The following is a 20,663-nucleotide window of genomic DNA, read 5'->3' on the forward strand; positions in this document are numbered from 1 at the left end:
AAACTTTGTATTACTATAAATAGGAATGCTCGTAATAATGCTGTACAATACTATTTTAAATAATAATTCTCTTTGTCCTTTTATTTTCACATTGGGAATAGATATGTAAGTATTAAGTATTTTTGGCTGTTCTGTTTTTTGCAATATTTTTAGTCATACCCAATTTAATGACTCTGCATTATATTCTTTTTTTTCTCCCCAGAAAGTCAAATAAAGGAAACCAGCTTACCCTTTCATACCTACAGCAACATGAATGAAGATATTAATATAATGAAAGAAAGAGTTTTAGGACACCCATCAAAAAATGTACCACTGAAAAATAAAAGAAGTCAGTTACATTCCAGGAAAAAACGTCTTACATCATATCCAAGATACATTGAAATTATGGTTACAGCTGATGCTAAAGTGGTTTCTGCTCATGGACCGAATTTGCAAAACTATATACTGACTCTAATGTCAATTGTAAGTAAACTGAATATGACTTTTATGTTTTCTAAAATGTTTAGCTTAATATTTTTTAAGGTCTAATTAAATGTTTTTCCCAAAATTTCGTTGTAATTTTGTATTAGGTTTAAGCCAAAAATAAGGTTTCATTGAAGTTTAGTTTAGATAGAGGTATAGCAAGTATCCTATTCTGTTACTTGGATACCTTTTTAAAACATTTAAAAATCCCCAAAACCACTTATAGAAAATGCCTGAATTATTCTTTACTTCATTGCATGAATGGCTTCTGCCCTCTAGTGATGGAAACTATCCAGGTTGCATTGATCTTTTGCTCTTTGAATCTGAATTTTGAAACCTCATCACCCTATTTGTGTACAGAGGGGATAATATTTTTATCATGGCTATATTCTCCAAATCTGAAATTTGGATACATAATATTTTAAATTATACATGTATTTATGGGGATAAAGAGATAGGCTATTGCTAATAGAACTGTTCTAGCAAATTTGGAATATAAGATCATAATAACTCTAAGGGTTCTTAATCTGATGTTAATATCTTTATCAACCAGTGGTGGTGCTAGTATTCATAGAATAGAATTCTAGAGCTAATGAAGGGTGTCAATTCTGTGTTAGTGGCATCATCCTTCATCCTTATGTATATTTGTGTGTGCATGTGCGTGTGTGTATGTGTGTGTGTGTGTGTGTGTGTGTGTGTGTGTGTCCCCTTTCCTACCATCCTGGGACATTCCTGAATTAGGCCTGTTATTTTGGAGTAATCACTAAGGGTACCCTTTTTCATTCTAGTTTAGTTGATGAAATATTGGCCAGGCGCAGTGGCTCACACCTATAATCCCAGCACTTTGGGAGGCTGAGGTGGGAGGATCATCTGAAATCAGGAGTTCAAGACCAGCCTGGTAAACATAGTGAAACCTCATCTCTACTAAAAATACAAAATTTAGCTGGGCATGATGGTGGGCACCTGTACCTAGCTACTCAGAAGACTTTGGCAGGAGAATCACTTGAAACCAGGAGGCGGAGAGGTTGCAGTGAGCCGAGACATGCCATTGCATTCCAGCCTGGGAAACAAGAGCAAAACTCCATCAAAGAAAAAAAAAATTATATGGTCACCTGTTTATAGATTCAGGGTATTTGGAACATATCATATGGCTGGAAGTACTTCTATTCACAGGTAGGGAATTCAGGCCCATTTGATTGGAAGACTTAGCCAGGACGCATCTATAGGACATTGTTAATTTCCCTTAGCTAGATATTCCCAGTTTATTGTGACATGAAGATCATAAGATACCATCATTTTTCTAACATATGACATTTTACCTTAAATTCTTATTGTTATGCCATAGTCTCTGTTGCCTAAACACAGTATCTGATACAGTGTGGGTACTCAATAAATAGTTAATGAAAGAATGAATGAAAACATTGTTAAAATATTAATAAAAGTTATTTTTTTTCAGAATTCAGTGCACTGTGATAAAAAACATATATAAAAATGATTTTTTTGAAATTGTGTAAAATTGACTCTATTTTGTTTACTTTAACTGACTTTTAAAAATGACAATGGAAGTATGGATAGAAATTTATCCTGATGACTTTTTTATTACTTCTGAATTTGAAGTAAAATTATCTAGATGTATTATTACCTAGATGTATAATTATCTAAATGTTGGTATGGCAAACTCTAAATTGTGAAGGGATTCTAATGAAAATTATGGTGTGGAGGATGTCAGTGTACAAAATTATGTCAATTCTACAGAACACTGGGATATCCTTTGCAATAGAAAATAGTTAAAGGAGATGGCATTAATTAAGAAAGTTGGATGGGGAAAATACTGAAGAAAAATATTTGATTTGATAGGTTTTAAAACATGGTAAATGATAGATAACTATTGTCAGTGCTTTGGGTATACTCACTAAAAGGAATAAAGGAATGAACACAGGACTAAATATTTTCATGCATTTTTGGTGATATTATCATCCTTAGAAATGTTCCGTTCCTATATTTTACATAAAAATTGGTATCATTACTGTTAGACGGTACTGTGACATACCTTCAGATAACTGAAGTTGTCCATGAAAGGTTTAAAGCCAGAGTTAATTGAAGGGAATGAAGACAGACCTTTTGACGTCATGGAAAGCAAATCTGCATCTGAGATTGCCTGAAACAACAGACCAATGCATGTACTAATCATTTTCTGGATTTTATTCCTCCTAAAAGGAGAGTAGGTTTTTGTTGAAGACAGAATTTTCATAGACACAGTCATCTGGTTTGTGTTAAGCTTTTGTTTGCAGGGAGATAGGTGGAGCAGAGTTGAGGAAGAGGCATGAATTCCAAATATAAGTGGGGCAGGAGGAAAAATTAAGGAGGGCAAGTCTCTCTTTTGAGATACTTTGGGTTTTTGCTTACTTTCTTCCTTGGAAGCCAAATTTCAGATGACTTCTAAGCTACCTGGGTTTAGTGCTTTTCTTCTCTCTCACTAAAAGAATGTTTAAATGTGGACATAGGAAAACTAGTAGACTCTGGTTCTGTACATAAATTGTTGTTTTATTGATTAAAAAGCAGTGATCACAGCTATATTTACGATTGAAAAAATATTAAAGGTGGGCTGGGTACAGTGGCTAACACCTATAATCCCAGCGCTTTGGGAAGCCAAGGCGAGCAGATAACGAAGTCAAGAGATGGAAACAATTTTGGCCAACATGGTGAAACCCCGTCTCTACTAAAAATACAAAAATTATTAGCTGGGCATGGTTGTGGGCCCCTGTAGTTCCAGCTACTTGGGAGGCTGAGGCAGGAGAATCACTTGAACCTGGGAAGTGGAGGTTGCAGTGAACCGAGATTGCGACAGTGCACTCCAGCCTGGTGGCAGAGCAAGATTTCTTCTCAAAAACAAAACAAACTATTAAAGATGAAAGGGAACTTAAGAGGAAGAGTGACAAACTCTCCCTGTTTTACCTGGAACGTGCTCAGTTTTGGTATTGATCTCATGTCCTTGGAAATCCTTCAGTCCTGAGTAAACGGGGACAGTCGATCACACTAGGTAGAGATCAAATCTAGTCCAACTTGTTTTATTGCTACTTGTTAAGTTTATTTCAAAAACCGCTTTAAAGAGGTAAGAGAAATGCTATCTGCACATAAGTGTCCACAGACATTTCCAGTTTAGGAAGGAGCTGTTTAGGTTTCACATATTTTCTTCCCAATTCTTAGAAGGCATTAACTGCATTTGTTCAAACACATGCATGGATTATTAGTGATATTCTTATCACAGTAATTTAGGAAAAGGTGAAGACAATGTGACATAGCCTTGAGATATGATAAAGACAAGTTCAAGTGATGAAAAAGAATTTTTGTGTGTTGAGCTGTAGACATAATGGGGTAAATAAGTGAATGCTTTCAGCATTGAGCAAATGGATTATATACGCAACTGACTATCCTTACTCATCCTGAACAAAGTAAATGATTGTACTGTCTTCTTAAACTTTTTCTTTGCTTTCAACAATTTAATGAAATGCAGTGTATTGATATAGAAGTAAAGAATGTGATGTAATTCATTTTTTAGTTGCACTTAATGTTATCAGAATAGCCTAGAGACCCTTCTAACTCAAAGGGTTTCTGGAATTAACATTAAAATTAGTGAGGAAGAACACAATTGTGGTGTATAATAAACTGAAATACTGTTTGTGTTAAATGAGCAGAGATACTCAGCTACTATTCTAAAACCTTTATCCTTAGGGAATTTGGGTGACAACATCAGGTTAAAATGGCATTTATATATGCATTATTAAGCTACTAAAATGTATGCAAACTAGAGAAATCTTTTCTTCAGTATATTTATTTTGGTATTCAATTTATTATTTAATAAACCTTAAATATTTACTAAGTATTAAAGACTTCCACACTTCATTGTGTTTATAAAGGTTTAACTTTATAATATTCACCCTGTTGTAGATTTAATAATGTAAATTTAAGGAGCATCACATAATCCTCAAGAATTAACCCTTTTATTAAAACATGATTACTATTATTAGAGGCATATATCAACTAAAAACCCTCATTGCATTACATTGACCATATACCATTATTTTCAATTCTGTTGGTTGCTTTTACTGATGTTATTAGGATGGGAAAGATTTTTAACTAAATTAAAATAAAAGCATGATATGCTTTCATACTTTGGGTATAACCACTTATATTACTTTTCTCTTTCTTCACTTTGGTGCATATTAATTATTTGCACATATTCACTTTGTACATATGTGGGATTTCATAATATTCAATTTAAAAATTCAAAGATCTTTCTGAAGAAGTAAAGAGTAATGATCTTTGTATACAAAATTTCTTTGTCAAAATCAGTTTTTATAGATGATTTTGTACTTCTTAATGAAGGTGGCCTATGAACATACCATATGTGAACATTTGCTAAAGCTCCATCTAGAAATTATTTTCAAAATGATTGGTAAGTTAATGGTGGTAGCAATTTGTTTCATGCTTTGTATGAAGTATATTTTGCCTAGAATTTCCTTATGGATTTCAACAATACAATTTATCCCATTCTTCTTTACCTTTCATTAGATATTCATGAAATAATATTCTATTTTATGAAATCTATAAAGAAATAGGAACTACTTATATGAAGGAAACTAACATTTGAAGAATAAAAGATTAAATACATTGTAGTTAGGTCAATAAAAATTCTAATACTTAGCACTCTAAAATGTAGTGATTATAGCAATATATTAAAAATATTATATGGCTTTATAGAATAAGATGATACATTAGAAATCTGGTCTGGTGTTTCCTAAAGTGTAGTTTATGGAATGGAATATTAGTCCTTTGATAAGCTCCAAGGCTAAGGACTGTGATTATATAGTTACATGAAATGCTGTATATAATATCTCTGTCTCATATCTCTGTGTGTGTGTTAGCCTATTCAAGATTCAATGAATATATCTAATTCTTTTAGCTTATTTATCAAACTGTGGAATAATTTTGTTCTTTAAAACCAAAGTCAAATAACAACAAATGTCCTTCATAACCCTTCCCCAACAACACCTGGTTAATATTAATCCACTATGCAAGGACATTGTGACTCAAGGGTACTCAGTGCCTCAACATGGATATTAAGGACATTAAGACCGAAAAAAAAAGATAAATCCATTTTCCAGGGTTGAACAAATAGCTTGTAGCTACTAAGAAAGCTAGAAGTAAAGCCCATGTTTGCTGACTGCCTATGACTTCTCTGAGGCCATGGGCAAGTGAACATAACAGGACAATACCAGTGGCTATGGGATGAGTTGCAGCAGGGTTTTGAAATGTTTTGTGCCAAGAACTGAGAATGACTTGAGGGTAGAATGCTGAAATAAGATCAGATAAAGTAGTCAGTGCTCTAAAGCCAGACTGTACAGGATGAAAATTGGGTTATGTTTGCTACCAGCTGCCTAATCTTCAGTGTGTTACATAACCTCTCTGTATCTTACTGTTCTTATCAGTAAAACTGACACTATAATACTTTCTATAGCATAGGATTTATTACATAACAGTTGTTTGCATTATCTTTTCCCTAGTTTTACATTTAAGGATATTTTGCTGTAGTAATATATTTCAAATTATATTGTCAGAATATTGGGAATTTTTTTCCAAATTCTAGCTTGAAGATTGGTCACTTTTTTTTTTTTTGAGACAGAGTTTCACTGTTGCTACCCAGACTGGAGTGCAATGGCATGATCTCGGCTCACTGCAACCTCCACCTTCTGGGTTCAAGCAATTCTCCTGCCTCAGCCTCCCGAGTAGCTGGGACTACAGGCATGCACCACCATGCCCAGCTAATTTTTCTATTTTTAGTAGAGACAGGGTTTCACCATATTGACCAGGATGGTCTTGATCTCTTGACCTCGTGATCCACCTGACTCGGCCTCCCAAAGTGCTGGGATTATAGGCGTGAGCCACTGCGCCCGGCCTTGGTCACTTTTCAAAAAAGGCGCAGCATCTGTTTCCTTCTGAAACTGGAAATATTTTTGTGGTTACATATTTTATAGCTGATATTGTAATATCCAAATTGTCATTCGTAGTCAAAATACTTGGGGCAATGAATATATCATTAGCCATGTAGACACCGCATAGTGCATATGCTCTTTTTTCTGTGGACTACTGGGTATGCATATTCTTCTGAGACACAGAAGTCTTCACAGCTGTTTTTCATTTATAGGAGAAAAAGATCGTTTATAAATACCTTTGAGGTGTATGTTTTACCTTGGAATGTGACTTAGAAAAGCATCCACTTTTAAACTCACAGGATCAAGGGTAACTCTAAAATCACAATGACAGGTGAGCTTTTTTCTTTTTTCCTGTGGCAGATACATTTTTTTTTTCTTTTCTTTTTTTTTTGAGATGAATTTTCGCTCTTGTTACCCAGGCTGGAGTGCAATGGCATGATCTTGGCTCACCGCAACCTCCACCTCCTGGGTTCAAGCAATTCTCCTGTCTCAGCCTCCCAAGTAGCTGGGACTACAGGCATGCGCCACCATGCCCAGCTGATTTTTTTGTATTTTTAGTAGAGACAGGGTTTCACCATGTTGACCAGTATGGTCTCGATCTCTTGACCTCGTGATACACCCGCCTCAGTCTCCCAAAGTGTTGGGATTACAGGTGTGAGCCACCGCACCTAGCCATGGTAGATACATTTTAAAATGTTGCATGTAAAATAGATATTTATAAATTTAACTGTAAATTCACAGCTCCTATTTTAAAGTGAGAAATATTGCATTGCTAACAGACCTGCTCGAAATTGTCAATCAGGTGACTATCCCTGTCTTAACTTACTGTCAAACCTCTGGGGCCACCTCCACACTTGTCAAAACATGCTACTACCAGAGCCAAAGTCGTCACTATAGGTACAGATGACAAACCTATAAGTATTTGAGGCTGCACAGCTGTAACAGTAGTAAAGGTGCTGGCCTTACAGTATCAGCAGCTCTAAAGATGCTTTTGGCTCTATTTCTGGTAGTAGTCCATTTGGGACAAGAGACATTGACAGCAGTCATGTTACATGTTGTGGTGAAGCAGCTTTGGCTGATAGAGTGAGGGCTCTGGTAGTGATACCTCTAACAAACTGTAAGCTCACAACATCAGGGCCTTTGTCCTCTTACCTGTATTCTGCTTCTCTAGCCAGCAAAGCAAGGAGAAAATGCTGAACGTTTATTTATTAAACAAATGAGCAAAGTAGCACCCCTTGGAGCAATGGCTGCCCTGACTTAGGCAGTGGCCAACTAGAAGGTGATCCAGGATTCAGAAGCAGTTTTCATTGCACAGGTAGCCCAGGTCCAGAGAGGGCTATGTCTCTAATTAAGTACCAAGCAGAGGTATTGGCCATGGTAGAAATACCTACTGCAGTTGCAATCTCTATAATGGCTACAAGAAGAGAATATAAATAGTGAATTGGGTGGCACCTTGATCATAAATCATAAATGAGCCCAGGCAGAGCCCATGCAGAGTGCCTAGCATTTTCCAGTGCTGGGAAATTGAGAACCAGATAGTGACTCATGACCTCTTCTAGGGCTGTTTATATGATTCTAGATGGATCTGTCTCCATGGATTCTGGCAATTTTAAACTTTAAAAATAACAACCATATTTGGAGCTGGAAATATGCAACTGTGGCTGAAAGAGTAGGTGAACTATCAGAAAAAAATAGGTGAAACTTACATATTTTTATGGAAGATTGTAGTCATGTAAATTGTGGATTATGACACAGAATGAAGTGAATTCCTTGCTGAGTCATCCATAACAGCAGTTCCAAACTCTAATATGTGTTCAGATCACTTGAGATCTTGTTAAAGTGCAGACTCTGAATCATTAATCTAGGGTGGGGTCTGAGATTCTGTGTATTCATATAAGCTGTAGGTTATGTGGATGCTGCTGATCCATAGATTTGTCTCAGTATCAAGGTTTAAGATACTCAAATTCTGAATCTTTAAGATGCCTGGATTTCAATCCTACAGATTATGATTTAATTGGCAAGGGACGTAGTCTGAACATGAGGATTTGTAAAAGCTTTTTAAGAGATTCCAAGGTTCCTATGTGCAGTGCAATTGGAGAATTGATACTCTGTGACTGGTTTCAACTTACTTTTGAGAAAAAATATTCATTTTAGACAACGAATCCTCTATTTTTTTGTATGCAGGTTGCAACAATCTACAAGGATCCAAGTATTGGAAATTTTATACACATAGCTGTGGTTAAATTAGTTATTATTCACCATGAGCAGGTAAGAAACCCGTCTAAAATTAGTAACCTTAGCTTTAGTAAGCTTTTAGTGAGAATACATAGAGATTATGGAACTCTTATTAGAAATGAGGTATTTTTAAAATTTACTTTAAAAACTTGATGAGAAAAGGAATGAGATTACCCTTATTTGTTGTGATGGAAATAAAATAGAATGACAACAGTGTTTAACTGAGCAAAGGAAGTAACAAAAATGAATAAACAATTCAAGAATAAAAGATTAAAAACCTTAGTATTCATTTTTATAATCCTAATGTCAGAGGATTTAAAATATAGTAGTTTTAAAAAGTGTTTTATTCCTAAATATTGGATGGTTATATTAAGAAGATCTAATTAGATTCAGTTTGGGTCATAATGTTTTCAATATTGCTAAAATTTGTTAGAGTTAATATATGAAGAAGAGATGCTGTCGTTCCCTCATTTGCCTGTGAGAATGCAGTTTGATAAATTGTGCAGATGCTGATAAAGTTGGAAGGAAAAGAGGACATTAATATTTTGACATAGTATTGCTTTGCTTATTTTGCATAGGAAGGACCAGCCATTAATTATGATGGTGGTGCTACATTAAGCAAATTTTGTTCATGGCAAAACATTCAGAACGTCCTTGATGATGTTCACCCTTCCCACCATGACACTGCTGTTCTTATTACTAGGTATGATTAATTATAGAAATAACCTTTCTCATACAATCTTTTACTCTTCCCCTCCTGCATGCCTAATACTTCTTATTATCATCATTCTTTGTTAATAATACAAAGAAGTGTTCTGTGAGAACTTGTATTACAAAAGAAACTATTGAATAAAAGCGTTCTTCTGTATTTTCAAACCAGAATATTAGTTAGTTCTCTGGGAAATTAGCAATGTCAGGTCACTGAGTAGTGATTTGATCTAACAAAATAATTTCCTTATGATATTAGTGACAGAATGAGATAATTAAGAAATTAACATAGTTATGGAACTCAGAGCAGGTTTTGTTCATTCCCTCTTGATGTTTCGGTTGCTTGGAAATAACAACTTGGTTCTTTCATTTGTTCACTTTTTGGACTCCCTGTGCTTTAAAAAATCTATTTTTCTATTCCTTGTTTTGATGCTTAATGCATGCCTTAATTACCATGTTGCCTTTGCTAGAATTGTTCTCAAATCTACTTATTTATATGAAAAACAGCTTCTGCTATTATGAAATTATTATTTGTTTTACAAGAAATACTATACATTGTTAATTCACACCTTTGTTTCAGCAACAGTAATACTACAAGAATATATAAATCCTAGGTTTGATATTTGGTTGGCTAACTAAACAAATCCTTTACTTGGGACTCAAACTCAAAGAAATCTCAGCTTTCTAGAATGCTGAAATTAAAACCTTTAGCCAATGTAAAATAGCTAACATGTGGTTTATGTACAGTCATGTGTTGCTTAATGATGGGGACACAGTCTGAGAAGTGCACCATTAGGTGATTTAGTCTTTATGCAAATATCATAGAGGGTACTTATGCAAACCTAGATGGTATAGCCTACACACCTAGGCAATATGGTATAGCCTGTTGGTCCTAGGCTGCAAGCCTGTATAGCATGTTACTGTACTGAATACTGTAGGCATTTGTAACACAATGGTATGTATTTGTTTATCTAAACATACCTAAACATAGAAAAGGTACAGTATAAATATGATATTATAATCTTATAAGACCAATGTCATATATGCAGTCCATGGTTGACTGAATCATGTTATGCAGTGCATGACTGTACTTTAATCTCTTTTCAAAACTAAAGCAGAATTGATTAAATTTTATACATTGTTTAGTATTATATATTGTCTGTGGTTCTGCTCTGGATTATAGTTAGAAGCCAAGCAGCAGAGATTGGAGCTAGCAGATTAAATATTGGAGGAAGAAAGGGCTATGAGAAAGAGGTGATTAGAAAAGAGACATGAGAACTGTCAAACTGAATGGCCATTGACTAAGTAATGCAGAAGCAAAAAAAAAAGAAAAATAAGCAACTTGGTAACATCTGAAAACTCCATTATTTTGCATAAGAGAATGATAACTGAAGCTCATGATGATGTTGAATCATCATGAGGGTAAACTATATATTATATATACTGTGTAAGTAAAATAGAGACATTAAAAATATACTAGTATTTCATTGAACTTGGTTAATGATTCAACTATTTACAACACTCATTATATAGTACATATTGCCTATTGATATGGAAAAATGGTGCATTGCTCTAAGTTTAGACTTTCTGAGACATTAATATGAACTAGATTTTAAATGTTAGTTTGTGGTAGTAGTCATGTCATAGTTAAAGCTTCTTTATTTTATTTTGGCTTGTTGCAAAAATATTTTCCAAAAATGCTTCAAACCTATCTTTTATTTTAAGGGAAGACATTTGTTCATCTAAAAAGAGCTGTAACATAGTAGGTAAGTTATTTTGTTAATTAAGTTTAGCTTATGTAATTGTTTATTGAATTATTTAAAATAATGTTTAGACTAATTTCCATTTATTTTACATTTTAGTAATTTTGATTAATTATTCTAATAAATTATTACACTTGTCACTGTTATTTCATTCTGCTGCTGTAAATTTTACAAAATAAGAACTAATATTTATTTGTAAATTACTAAATATCCAATGCTGTGCATGAGAAATAATACATAATCACATATTTTCCAGTTTAAAGGGAAATAATAAAATGAATAGCCATGAATTCACCACTAGATTTAAGTTAGAATTTTGTCACTACTATTGTGTGGTTTTTGCTCATTTTCCATCTCTCTGCTTTTTCCCATGAGGTAGCCAATAGCATGAATTTCATATTTACCAATTCCTTCTGTCTTTTGAAAAATAGTTTTATTACATATATATGTGTTCCTAAACAAAAATTACTTTTGCTTCTTTTTGAATTCCATAGTTGAAGTCTATGCATTTTCACTGTTATAAAATATTTCATCTATAGTTTATATATCCATATCACATTGGGGTATATTTGGGCTGATTCCACTGTTTTGTGTAATGAACTTCACTGGAAGAGCTAGGGTATATTCCTAGGATTCAGATGCCTGTGCCACTAAGTGACCTAATATTCACATTTATATGATATAACAAATTATTTTTCTAAAGCAGTTATACCAATTTATACATTTATCAATAAACATTCCTTTTGATTATATCTTTATAAATACTGGGTATCTTCAGATTTCTCATTTTTTCCCCAGTCTAAATGTAATTTATTTTGTTACCATTAGAATTTTTATTTTCCTTATTACTAATGGATTCAAGCATCTTTTCATATATTTATATTTGTTTTTCTGTAAGAAATGAAATAAATGATATAAACATTGCTTATTTTTTTATGCTGTGGTATTTGTTGCTTTCTTACTGCTTTTCAGGTATTCTTTATAACATCTTGACACCAAACCCTTTGTGATATTACGACTATCTTTTAGTAGTTGGTTGCTTTGTTTTTATTATTATATGTGTGAAAATATATAATGTTGCTGAATTCATAAACCTATTCTTTCAGAGTTAGCTTTTTTATTTCTTTTTTCTTTTTTTTTGAGACTGAGATTCGCTCTTGTTACCCAAGCTGGAGTGCAATGACGCGATCTCGGCTCACTGCAACCTCTGCCTGCTGGGTTCAAGCAATTCTCCTGCCTCAGCCTCCCGAGTAGCTGGGACTACAGGCGTGCGCTACCATGCCCAGCTAATTTTTGTATTTTTAGTAGAGACAGGGTTTCACCATGTTGACCAGTATGGTCTCGATCTCTTGACCTCATGATCCACCCACCTCGGCCTCCCAAAGTGCTGGGATTACAGGCGTGAGCCACTGCACCTGGCTGGCTTTTTTGTTTCTTATTTAGGAAACCGTTGTATAACCAAAGGTCTAAACATATTATCCTGTTTTCTTGTAAATATCTTAAAATTTTTCCTTTAACATTTAAATCTCTAATCGATTGGGTTAATTTTTTGATATTGTATCAGATAGAGATCTAGTTTTATTAGTTCCTTTTTAAAAATTCAAATAAATATCCTTTATTAAGGAAAAAAGGAATATTGTTAAGAACCAAAGCTGTATGTTGTTACATTGCATGTACAATAAATGAGAGGTGATTGCAGTACTTGGCATACTAGTACTTAACTCTGAAGTTATGTACAACAAAAGGGAAATACAAACAAAGTAGTACAATGTAATGATTACAATGTAGAAAAATTGCACTAAAGAGCCAAGGGCAACAGTCAAAACAATTATTGGAAATTTCATAGTATTGCTATAAGTGCTTGTTTAGATTTTTCTTTATACTTTTAATACATTAGAATGTTAAGTACATTTAAGTATTGTAAGTTTGCAAGAGTTGGCATTTACACTATTCACACTGTCTATTTAATGTAATGGTGTTAAAGCAATCCTATAGGCCAAGCACAATGTACTGCTGTTTTGCTTCTACCTTTATAATGTACAAAGCTAGTAAATGGTGAATGCCTTTACAATTTTTATTTACCCAGAAATGCTATAAAACATGTCAGTCTCCTTAGTCTAATGGATATTATTCATGCAAAATGATGTGTAGTCTTGCAATTTTTATAAACTTATATTATGATTTCACACTTGGTAAGACATATACTACAATGAGAAGTTCAACAAAGTAGTGGTGGAAATTGTATCAAAGAAGTTCAAAATTGCTGTGTGGGTTGCATTATCTATTCGCACAGACAAGGGGAAAACCACCTTTTGATTATGGAGACTTCTTAAAACCAACATAATTAGTATTTGGAAAAGCTGGAATAACCTGTTATACTCCTTAGTGGTTAATCATAGAACACATAAGTTAAAAAAAAAGCCAAAAATTTTCCTTGTTAAACTTGAACTGTATAACCACATTCATACCTTTTGTTTCCATCTTAACATTACTTTTTAACGTCTTTTTTTTCCCTCTCTCAACTCCCCAAATTGAATCACTCTTAAAAATCAGTTGTACCTGATTTAAAAAAAAAATACACAAAAACAAAACCCCCATTCTTCTAACTCTCAAAATAAACAACTGCTTTGAAATCATTGTGAAGTTACATTCATAATCCTTTTTATTTGAATAACCAACTCCCTAAACCATATACATTGAATATGCATTGAATAATTCCTCTCTTTTTCTTAGAATCTGCAATGTCATATATAAAATTTGCATAGCTGTAGCTTAGCTCCCATTTATAAGTGAGAACATGCAGTATTTGGTTTTTGATTCCTGGGTAACTTCATTTAGAATAATGCCTCCAGTTCCATCCAAATTGCTACAAAAGACATTATTTCATTATTTTTTGTGTGTCTGAGTAGCAATCCATGGCCTATACATACGACATTTTCCTTGCTCACTCATCAGTTGAGCAAAGTAGTTTTGCAGTTGTGAATTGTGCTGAGATAGCATATGTGTGCAGGTGTCTTTTTTATATAGTGACTTTTTCTTTGGGTAAATACCCAGTAGTGGGATTACTGGATCAAATGGTAGATCTACTTTTAGTTCTTTGATTAATCTCCATACTATTTCCATAGAGGTTATATTAACTTACATTCTTATCAGCAGTGAATAAGCATTTCTTTTTTTACCACATCTCTGCCAATATCTGTTTTTTGACTTTATAATAATGGCCTTTTTGGTTGGGGTAATGTGGTATCTCATTGTGGTTTTAATTTGCATTTTCCTGATGATTAGTAATGTTGAGCATTTTTTCATTTGTATGTTGGCCAATTATATATCTCCTTTGAGAAGTATCTGTTCATGTCCGTTGCTCACTTTTTAATGGGATTATTTGTTTTCTTGCTGATTTGTTTGAGTTTCTTACAGATTCTGTATATTAGTCCTTTGTCAGATGCATCATGTGCAAATATTTTTTCCAACTCTGTGTTGTCTATTTACTCTGTTGATTATTTCTTTTACTGTGCAGAAGCTTTTAAATTTAATCAGGTCCCATTTGTTTATTTATATATATATGTATTTATGGTTTTACCTGCTTTTGGGGTCTTAATCATAAATTCATTAAAAATATATATATTCTATTGCGCTTTAGGCTCTGGGGTACATGTATAGAACATGCAGGCTTGTTGCATAGGTACATACATGGCAATGTGGTTTGCTGCCTCCATCCCTGTCACCTATATCTGACATTTCTCCCCATATTATTTCTCCCCAACTCCCTAACCCCACTGTCCCACCCCAGTCCCTGACAACAGACACCAGTGTGTGATGCTCCCCTCCCTGTGTCTATGTGTTATCACTGTTCAACACCCACCTATGAGTGAGAACATACAGTGTTTGATTTTCTGTTCTTGTGTCAGTTTGCTGAGAACGATGGTTTCCAGATTTATCCATATCCCTACAAAGGACACAAACTCATCATTTTTTATGGCTGCATGGTATTCCATGGTGTTTATGTGCCACATTTTCCTTGTCCAGTTTATCATTGATGGGCATTTGGGTTGGTTCCAGGTCTTTGCTATTGTAAACAGTGCTGCAATGAACATTCATGTGCATGTGTCCTTATAGTAGAACGATTTATAGTCCTTTGGATATAAATCCCATTACTGGGTCAAAAGGAATTTCTATTTCTAGGTCCTTGAGGAATCGCCACACTGTCTTCTACAATGGTTGAACTAATTTGCACTCCCACCAACAGTGGAAAAATGTTCCTATTTCTCCACATCCTCTCCAGCATCTGTGGTCCCCAGATTTCTTAATGATCGCCATTCTAACTGGTGTGAAATGATATCTCAATGTAGTTTTGATTTGCATTTCTCTAATGACCAGTGATGATGAGCAGTTTTTCGTATGTTTGTTGGCCTCATGTATGTCTTCTTTTGAAAAATGTCTGTTCATATTGTTTGCCCACTTTTGAATGAGTTTGTTTGTTTTTTCTTGTAAATCTGTTTTAGTTCTTTGTAGATTCTAGATATTAGCCCTTTGTCAGATGGGTAGATTGCAAAAAGTTTTTTCCATTCTGTTGGTTGCCAGTTCACTCTAATGATTGTTCCTTTTGCTGTGCAGAAGTTCTGGAGTTTGATTAGGTCCCATTTGTCTATTTTGGCTTTTGTTGCCAATGCTTTTGATGTTTTAGTCATGAAGTCCTTGCCTATGCCTATGTCCTAAGTGGTTTTGCTAGGTTTTCTTCTAGGGTTTTTATGGTGTTAGGTCTTATGTTTAAGTCTTTAATCCATCTGGAGTTAATTTTAGTGTAAGGTGTCAGGAAGGGGTCCAGTTTTAGCTTTCTGTACATGGCTAGCCAGTTTTCCCAACACCATTCATTAAACAGGGAATCCTTTCCCCATTGCTTGTTTTTGTCAGGTTTGTCAAAGATCAGATGGTTGTAGATGTGTGGCGTTGCCTCCAAGGCCTCTGCTCTGTTCCACTGGGCTAAGTCTCTGTTTTGGTACCAGTACCATGCTGTTTTGATTACTGTAGCCTTGTAGTATAGTTTGAAGTCAGGTAGTGTGATGCCTCCAGCTTTATTCTTTTTGCTTAGAACTGACTTAGCTATGCAGGCTCTTTTTTGGTTCTATATGAAGTTTAAGGTGGTTTTTTCCAGTTCTGTGAAGAGGGTCATAGGTAGCTTGATGGAGATAGCCTTGAATCTATAAACTACTTTGGGCAGTATAGCCATTTTCACAATATTGATCCTTCCTAACCATGAGCATGGAATGTTTTTCCATCTGTTTGTGTCCTCTCTTATTTCCTTGAGCAGTGGTTTGTAGTTCTCCTTGAAAAGGTCCTTCATGTCCCTTGTTAGTTGTATTCCTAGGTATTTTATTCTCTTTGTAGCAATTGCAAATGGCAGTTTTTTCTTGATTTGGCTCTCCTTAATTCTGTTTTTGGTGTATAGAAATGCTTGTGATTTCTGCACATTTATTTTGTATCCTGAGACTTTACTGAAGTTGCTTATCAATTTAAGGAGATTTTGGGCTGAGACGATGGTGTCTTCTGAATATACAATTATGTCATCTGCAAATAGAGACAATTTGACTTCCTCCTTTCTTAATTGAATGCCCTTTATTTCTTTTTCTTGCCTGATTGCTCTGGCTATAACTTCCAATACTATATTGAGAAGGAGTGGTGAGAGAGGGCATCCTTGTCTAGTGCCGGATTTTAAAGGGCTGTTGAATTTTGTCAAAGGCCGCCTGTGCATCTATTGAGATAATCATGTGGTTTTTGTCTTTGGTTCTGTTTATGTGGTGAATTATGTTTATAGATTTGCATACATTGAACCAGCCTTGCATCCCCAGGATAGAGCCTACTTGATTGTGTTGTGTAAGCTTTTTGATGTGCTGTTGCAATCAGTTTGCCAGTTATTGAAGACTTTTGCATCTATGTTCATCATGGATATTGACCTGAAGTTTTCTTTTCTTGTTGCGTCTCTGCTGGGTTTCGGTATCAGGATGATGTTGGTCTTATGAAATGATTTGGGAAGGATTCTCTCTTTTTGGATTGTTTGGAATTATTTCCGAAGGAATGGTACCAGCTCCTTTTTGTATGTCTGGTAGAATTCAGCTGTGATCCCATCTGGACCTGGGCTTTTTTGGTTGGTAGGCTATTAATTGCTGCCTCAACTTCAGCTCTTATTATTGGTATAGTCAGGGTTTAAACCTCTTCCTGGTTTAGTCTTGGGAGGTTGCAAGTGTCCAGGAATTTATCCATTTCTTCCAGGTTTACTGGTTTATGTGCATTGAGTTGTTTGTAGTAATCTCTGATTACTGAAATTTGTATTTCTGTGAAATCTGTGGTGATATCCCCTTTATCATTTTTTATGGCATCCATTTGATTCTTCTCTTTTCTTTTTTATTAATCTGGCTAGCGGTCTGTCTATATTTTTTAAAAACAAGCTCCTGGATTTACTGATTTTTTCAAGGGTTTTTTGTGTCTCTCTCTCCTTCAATTCCACTCTGATCTTAATTATATCTTGTCTTCTGCTAGCTTTTGAGTTTTTTTGGTCTTTGTCCTCTAGCTCTTTCAATTTTGATGATAGGGTATGGATATTAGATCTTTCCATGCTTCTCATGTGGGCATTTATTGCTATAAATTTTCCTCTACATACTGCTTTAAATGTGTCCCAGAGATTCTGGTATGTTGTGTCTTTGTTCTTGTTGGTTTCGAAGAACGTCTTTATTTCTGCCTTCATTTCATTGTTTATCCAGTCAACATTCAAGAGCCAGTTGTTCAGTTTCCATGAAGCTGTGTTCCATGAAGCTGAGTTAGTTTCTGAATCCTGATTTCTAATTTGATTGCAGTGTCATCTGATAGACTGTTTGTTATGATTTCCGTTCTTTTGCATTTTCTGAGGAGTGATTTACTTCCAATTATATGGTCAATTTTAGAGTAGGTGTGATGTGGTGCTGAGAAGAATGTATATTCTGTGGATTAAGGGTGGAGAGTTCTGTAAATGTCTATTAGGTTTGCTAGGTCCATATATGAGTTCAAATCCTGGATATCCTTGTTAATTTTCTGTCTTGTTGATCTGTCTAATATTGACAGTGGGGTGTTAAAGTCTCCCACTATTATTGTGTGGGAGTCTAAGTCCCTTTGTAGGTCTTTAAGAACTTGCTTTATGTATCTGGGTGTTCCTATATTGGCTGTGTGTATATTTAGGATTGTTAGCTCATCTTGTTGCATTGATCCTTTTACCATTACGTAATGCCCTTCTTTGTGTCTTTTTATTTTTGTTGGTTTAAAGTCTATTTAATCAGAGACTAGGATTGCAACTCCTGCTTTTTTTTTTCTCTCCATTTGCTTGGTAAATATTCCTCCATCCCTTTATTTTGAGCCTATGTGTATCCTTGCACATGAGATGGGTTTCCTCAGTACAGCACACCGATGGGTTTGGACTTTGTATCCAATTTGCCAGTCTGTGTCTTTTGATTGGGGCATTTAGCCCATTTACATTTAAGGTTAATATTGTTATGTGTGAATTTGATCCTGCCATTTTGATGCTAGCTGATTGTTTTGCCCATTAGTTGATGCAGTTTCTTCATGGTGTCAATGCTCTTTACCATTTGGTATGTTTTTGGAGTTGCTGGTACTGGTTGTTCGTCTCTATGTTTAGTGCTTCTTTCAGGAGCTCTTGTAAGGCAGGCCTGGTGGTGATGAAAGCTCTTAGCAATTGCTTGTTCTGAAAGGATTTTATTTCTCCTTGTCTTATGAAGCTTAGTTTGGCTGGGTATGAAATTCTAGGTTGAAAGTTCTTTTCTTTAGGGATGTTGAATATTGGCCCTCACACTCTTCCTGCTTATAGGGTTTCTGCTGAGAGATCCACTGTGAGTGTGATGTGCTTCCCTTTGTGCACAACCTGACCTTTCTTTCTGGCTGCCCTTGGCATTTTTTTCCTTCATTTCAACCATTGGGAAGTTCTCCTGGATAACATCCTGAAGAGTGTTTTTCAGCTTGGGTTCATTCTGTCACATTCAGGTACACTGATCAAATGTAGATTAGGTCTTTTCACATAATTCCATATTTCTTGGAGGCTTGGTTCATTTCTTTTCACTCTTTTCCCTGATCTTGCCTTCTCATTTTATTTCATTGAGTTGATCTTCAATCTCTGATATCCTTTCTTCTTCTTGGTCAATTAGGTTATTGAAACTTGTGTATGCTTCACTAAGTTCTCATGTTGTGTTTTTTAGTTCCATCAGGTGATTTATATTGTTCTCTAAGCTGTTTATTCTTGTTTGCATCTCATTAAACCCTTTTTCAAGGTTCTTAGTTTCTTTGCTTTGGGTTAGAACATGTTCTTTTAGCTCAGAGAAGGTTGTTATTACTCACCTCATGAAGCCTGTTTCTGTCAATTAATCAGACTCATTCTCCATCCAGCTTTGTTTCCTTGCTGGTAAGAAATTGTGATCTCTTGGATGAGGAGAGGCATTTTGGTTTTGGGTGTTTTTATCCTTTTGAATAAAAACAGGGTTTCTTCCCATCTTTGTGTATTTATCCACCTGTGGTGTTTGTGGTTGGTGACTTTTGGATGGGGGTCTCTGAGTGGACGACCTTTTTGTTGATGATGAAGTTATTTCTGTTTTTTAGTTTTCCTTCTAGCAGTCAGTCCCCTCTGCTGTAGGACTGCTGGAGGTCTCCTCCAGTCCCTGCTTGCCTGTGAATCACCTGCAGCAGCTGCAGAACAGCAAGGGTTGCTGCCAGTTTCTTTTTCTGTTGTCTTTGTCCCAGAAGGCTACCCACCAGAAGTCAGCCTGAGCTCTCCTTTATGAGGTGTCTCTTTGGATATACAGGGGTCAGAGAGCTGCTTGAGGAGACTGTCTGTCCCTTATAGGAGCTCAAGTGCTGAGCTGTGAGTTCCATTGTTTTATTCAGAACTGCTGGGCAGGTACATTTAAATCTGCTGCAGCAGAACTCATAACTGCCTTCCCCGCCTCCACCCGGTGCTCTGTCCTGGGAATGTGGGGCTTTATTTATAAGTTACTGACGTGCTGCTGCCCTTTTTCAGAGATGCCCTGCCCAGATAGGAGGTATCCTAGTCACAGTATGCTGGCAGAGGCGTTGCTGAGCTGCTGTGGGCTCTGCTTAGCTGCTGTGTGAACTTCCTTGCTGTTTTGTTTATAGAGGTATAGTTAGAAGTGCCTTGGTAATGGCTGTCTGCCCCATTAATGGCAGATTGCCTTGGTAATGGCGGAGTGCCTTGGTAATGGTGAACTGTCTCAGTAATGGTAGACTGTCTTGGTAGTGGTGGACTACCTCAGTAATGGCAGATGCCCTTCCACCCACAGAGCTAGAGCATCCTGGGTCCATCTCTGCTTGCTGTGAAACTCTCAGTCTAGAACATTTCAGATTGCTGGTCTTTGTGGGAGTGGGACCAGCCAAGCCAGAATACCAGGCCTCCTGTTTCAGCCTAGTTTTTTTCAGTTGAATGGGTGACTCTGTCTCCCAGGTGTTCCAGGTG

The 20,663-nt window shown here is 35.5% G+C and overlaps 1 protein-coding gene across 1 annotated transcript in view; it reads left to right on the forward strand.

Annotated features, from left to right (window-relative positions):
• Window positions 1–20,663, forward strand: part of ADAMTS20 (ADAM metallopeptidase with thrombospondin type 1 motif 20) — a 225,514-nt gene that overhangs the window by 61,822 nt on the left and 143,029 nt on the right. The window contains exons 4-7 of the mRNA XM_002752357.6: window positions 203–462; window positions 8,640–8,723; window positions 9,269–9,393; window positions 11,124–11,164. Coding sequence (XP_002752403.2) covers window positions 203–462; window positions 8,640–8,723; window positions 9,269–9,393; window positions 11,124–11,164 — 510 coding nt within the window. The remainder of the gene's footprint in view (window positions 1–202; window positions 463–8,639; window positions 8,724–9,268; window positions 9,394–11,123; window positions 11,165–20,663) is intronic.

Source organism: Callithrix jacchus, chromosome 9, assembly GCF_049354715.1.
Source record: "Callithrix jacchus isolate 240 chromosome 9, calJac240_pri, whole genome shotgun sequence".
NCBI lineage: Eukaryota > Metazoa > Chordata > Mammalia > Primates > Cebidae > Callithrix > Callithrix jacchus.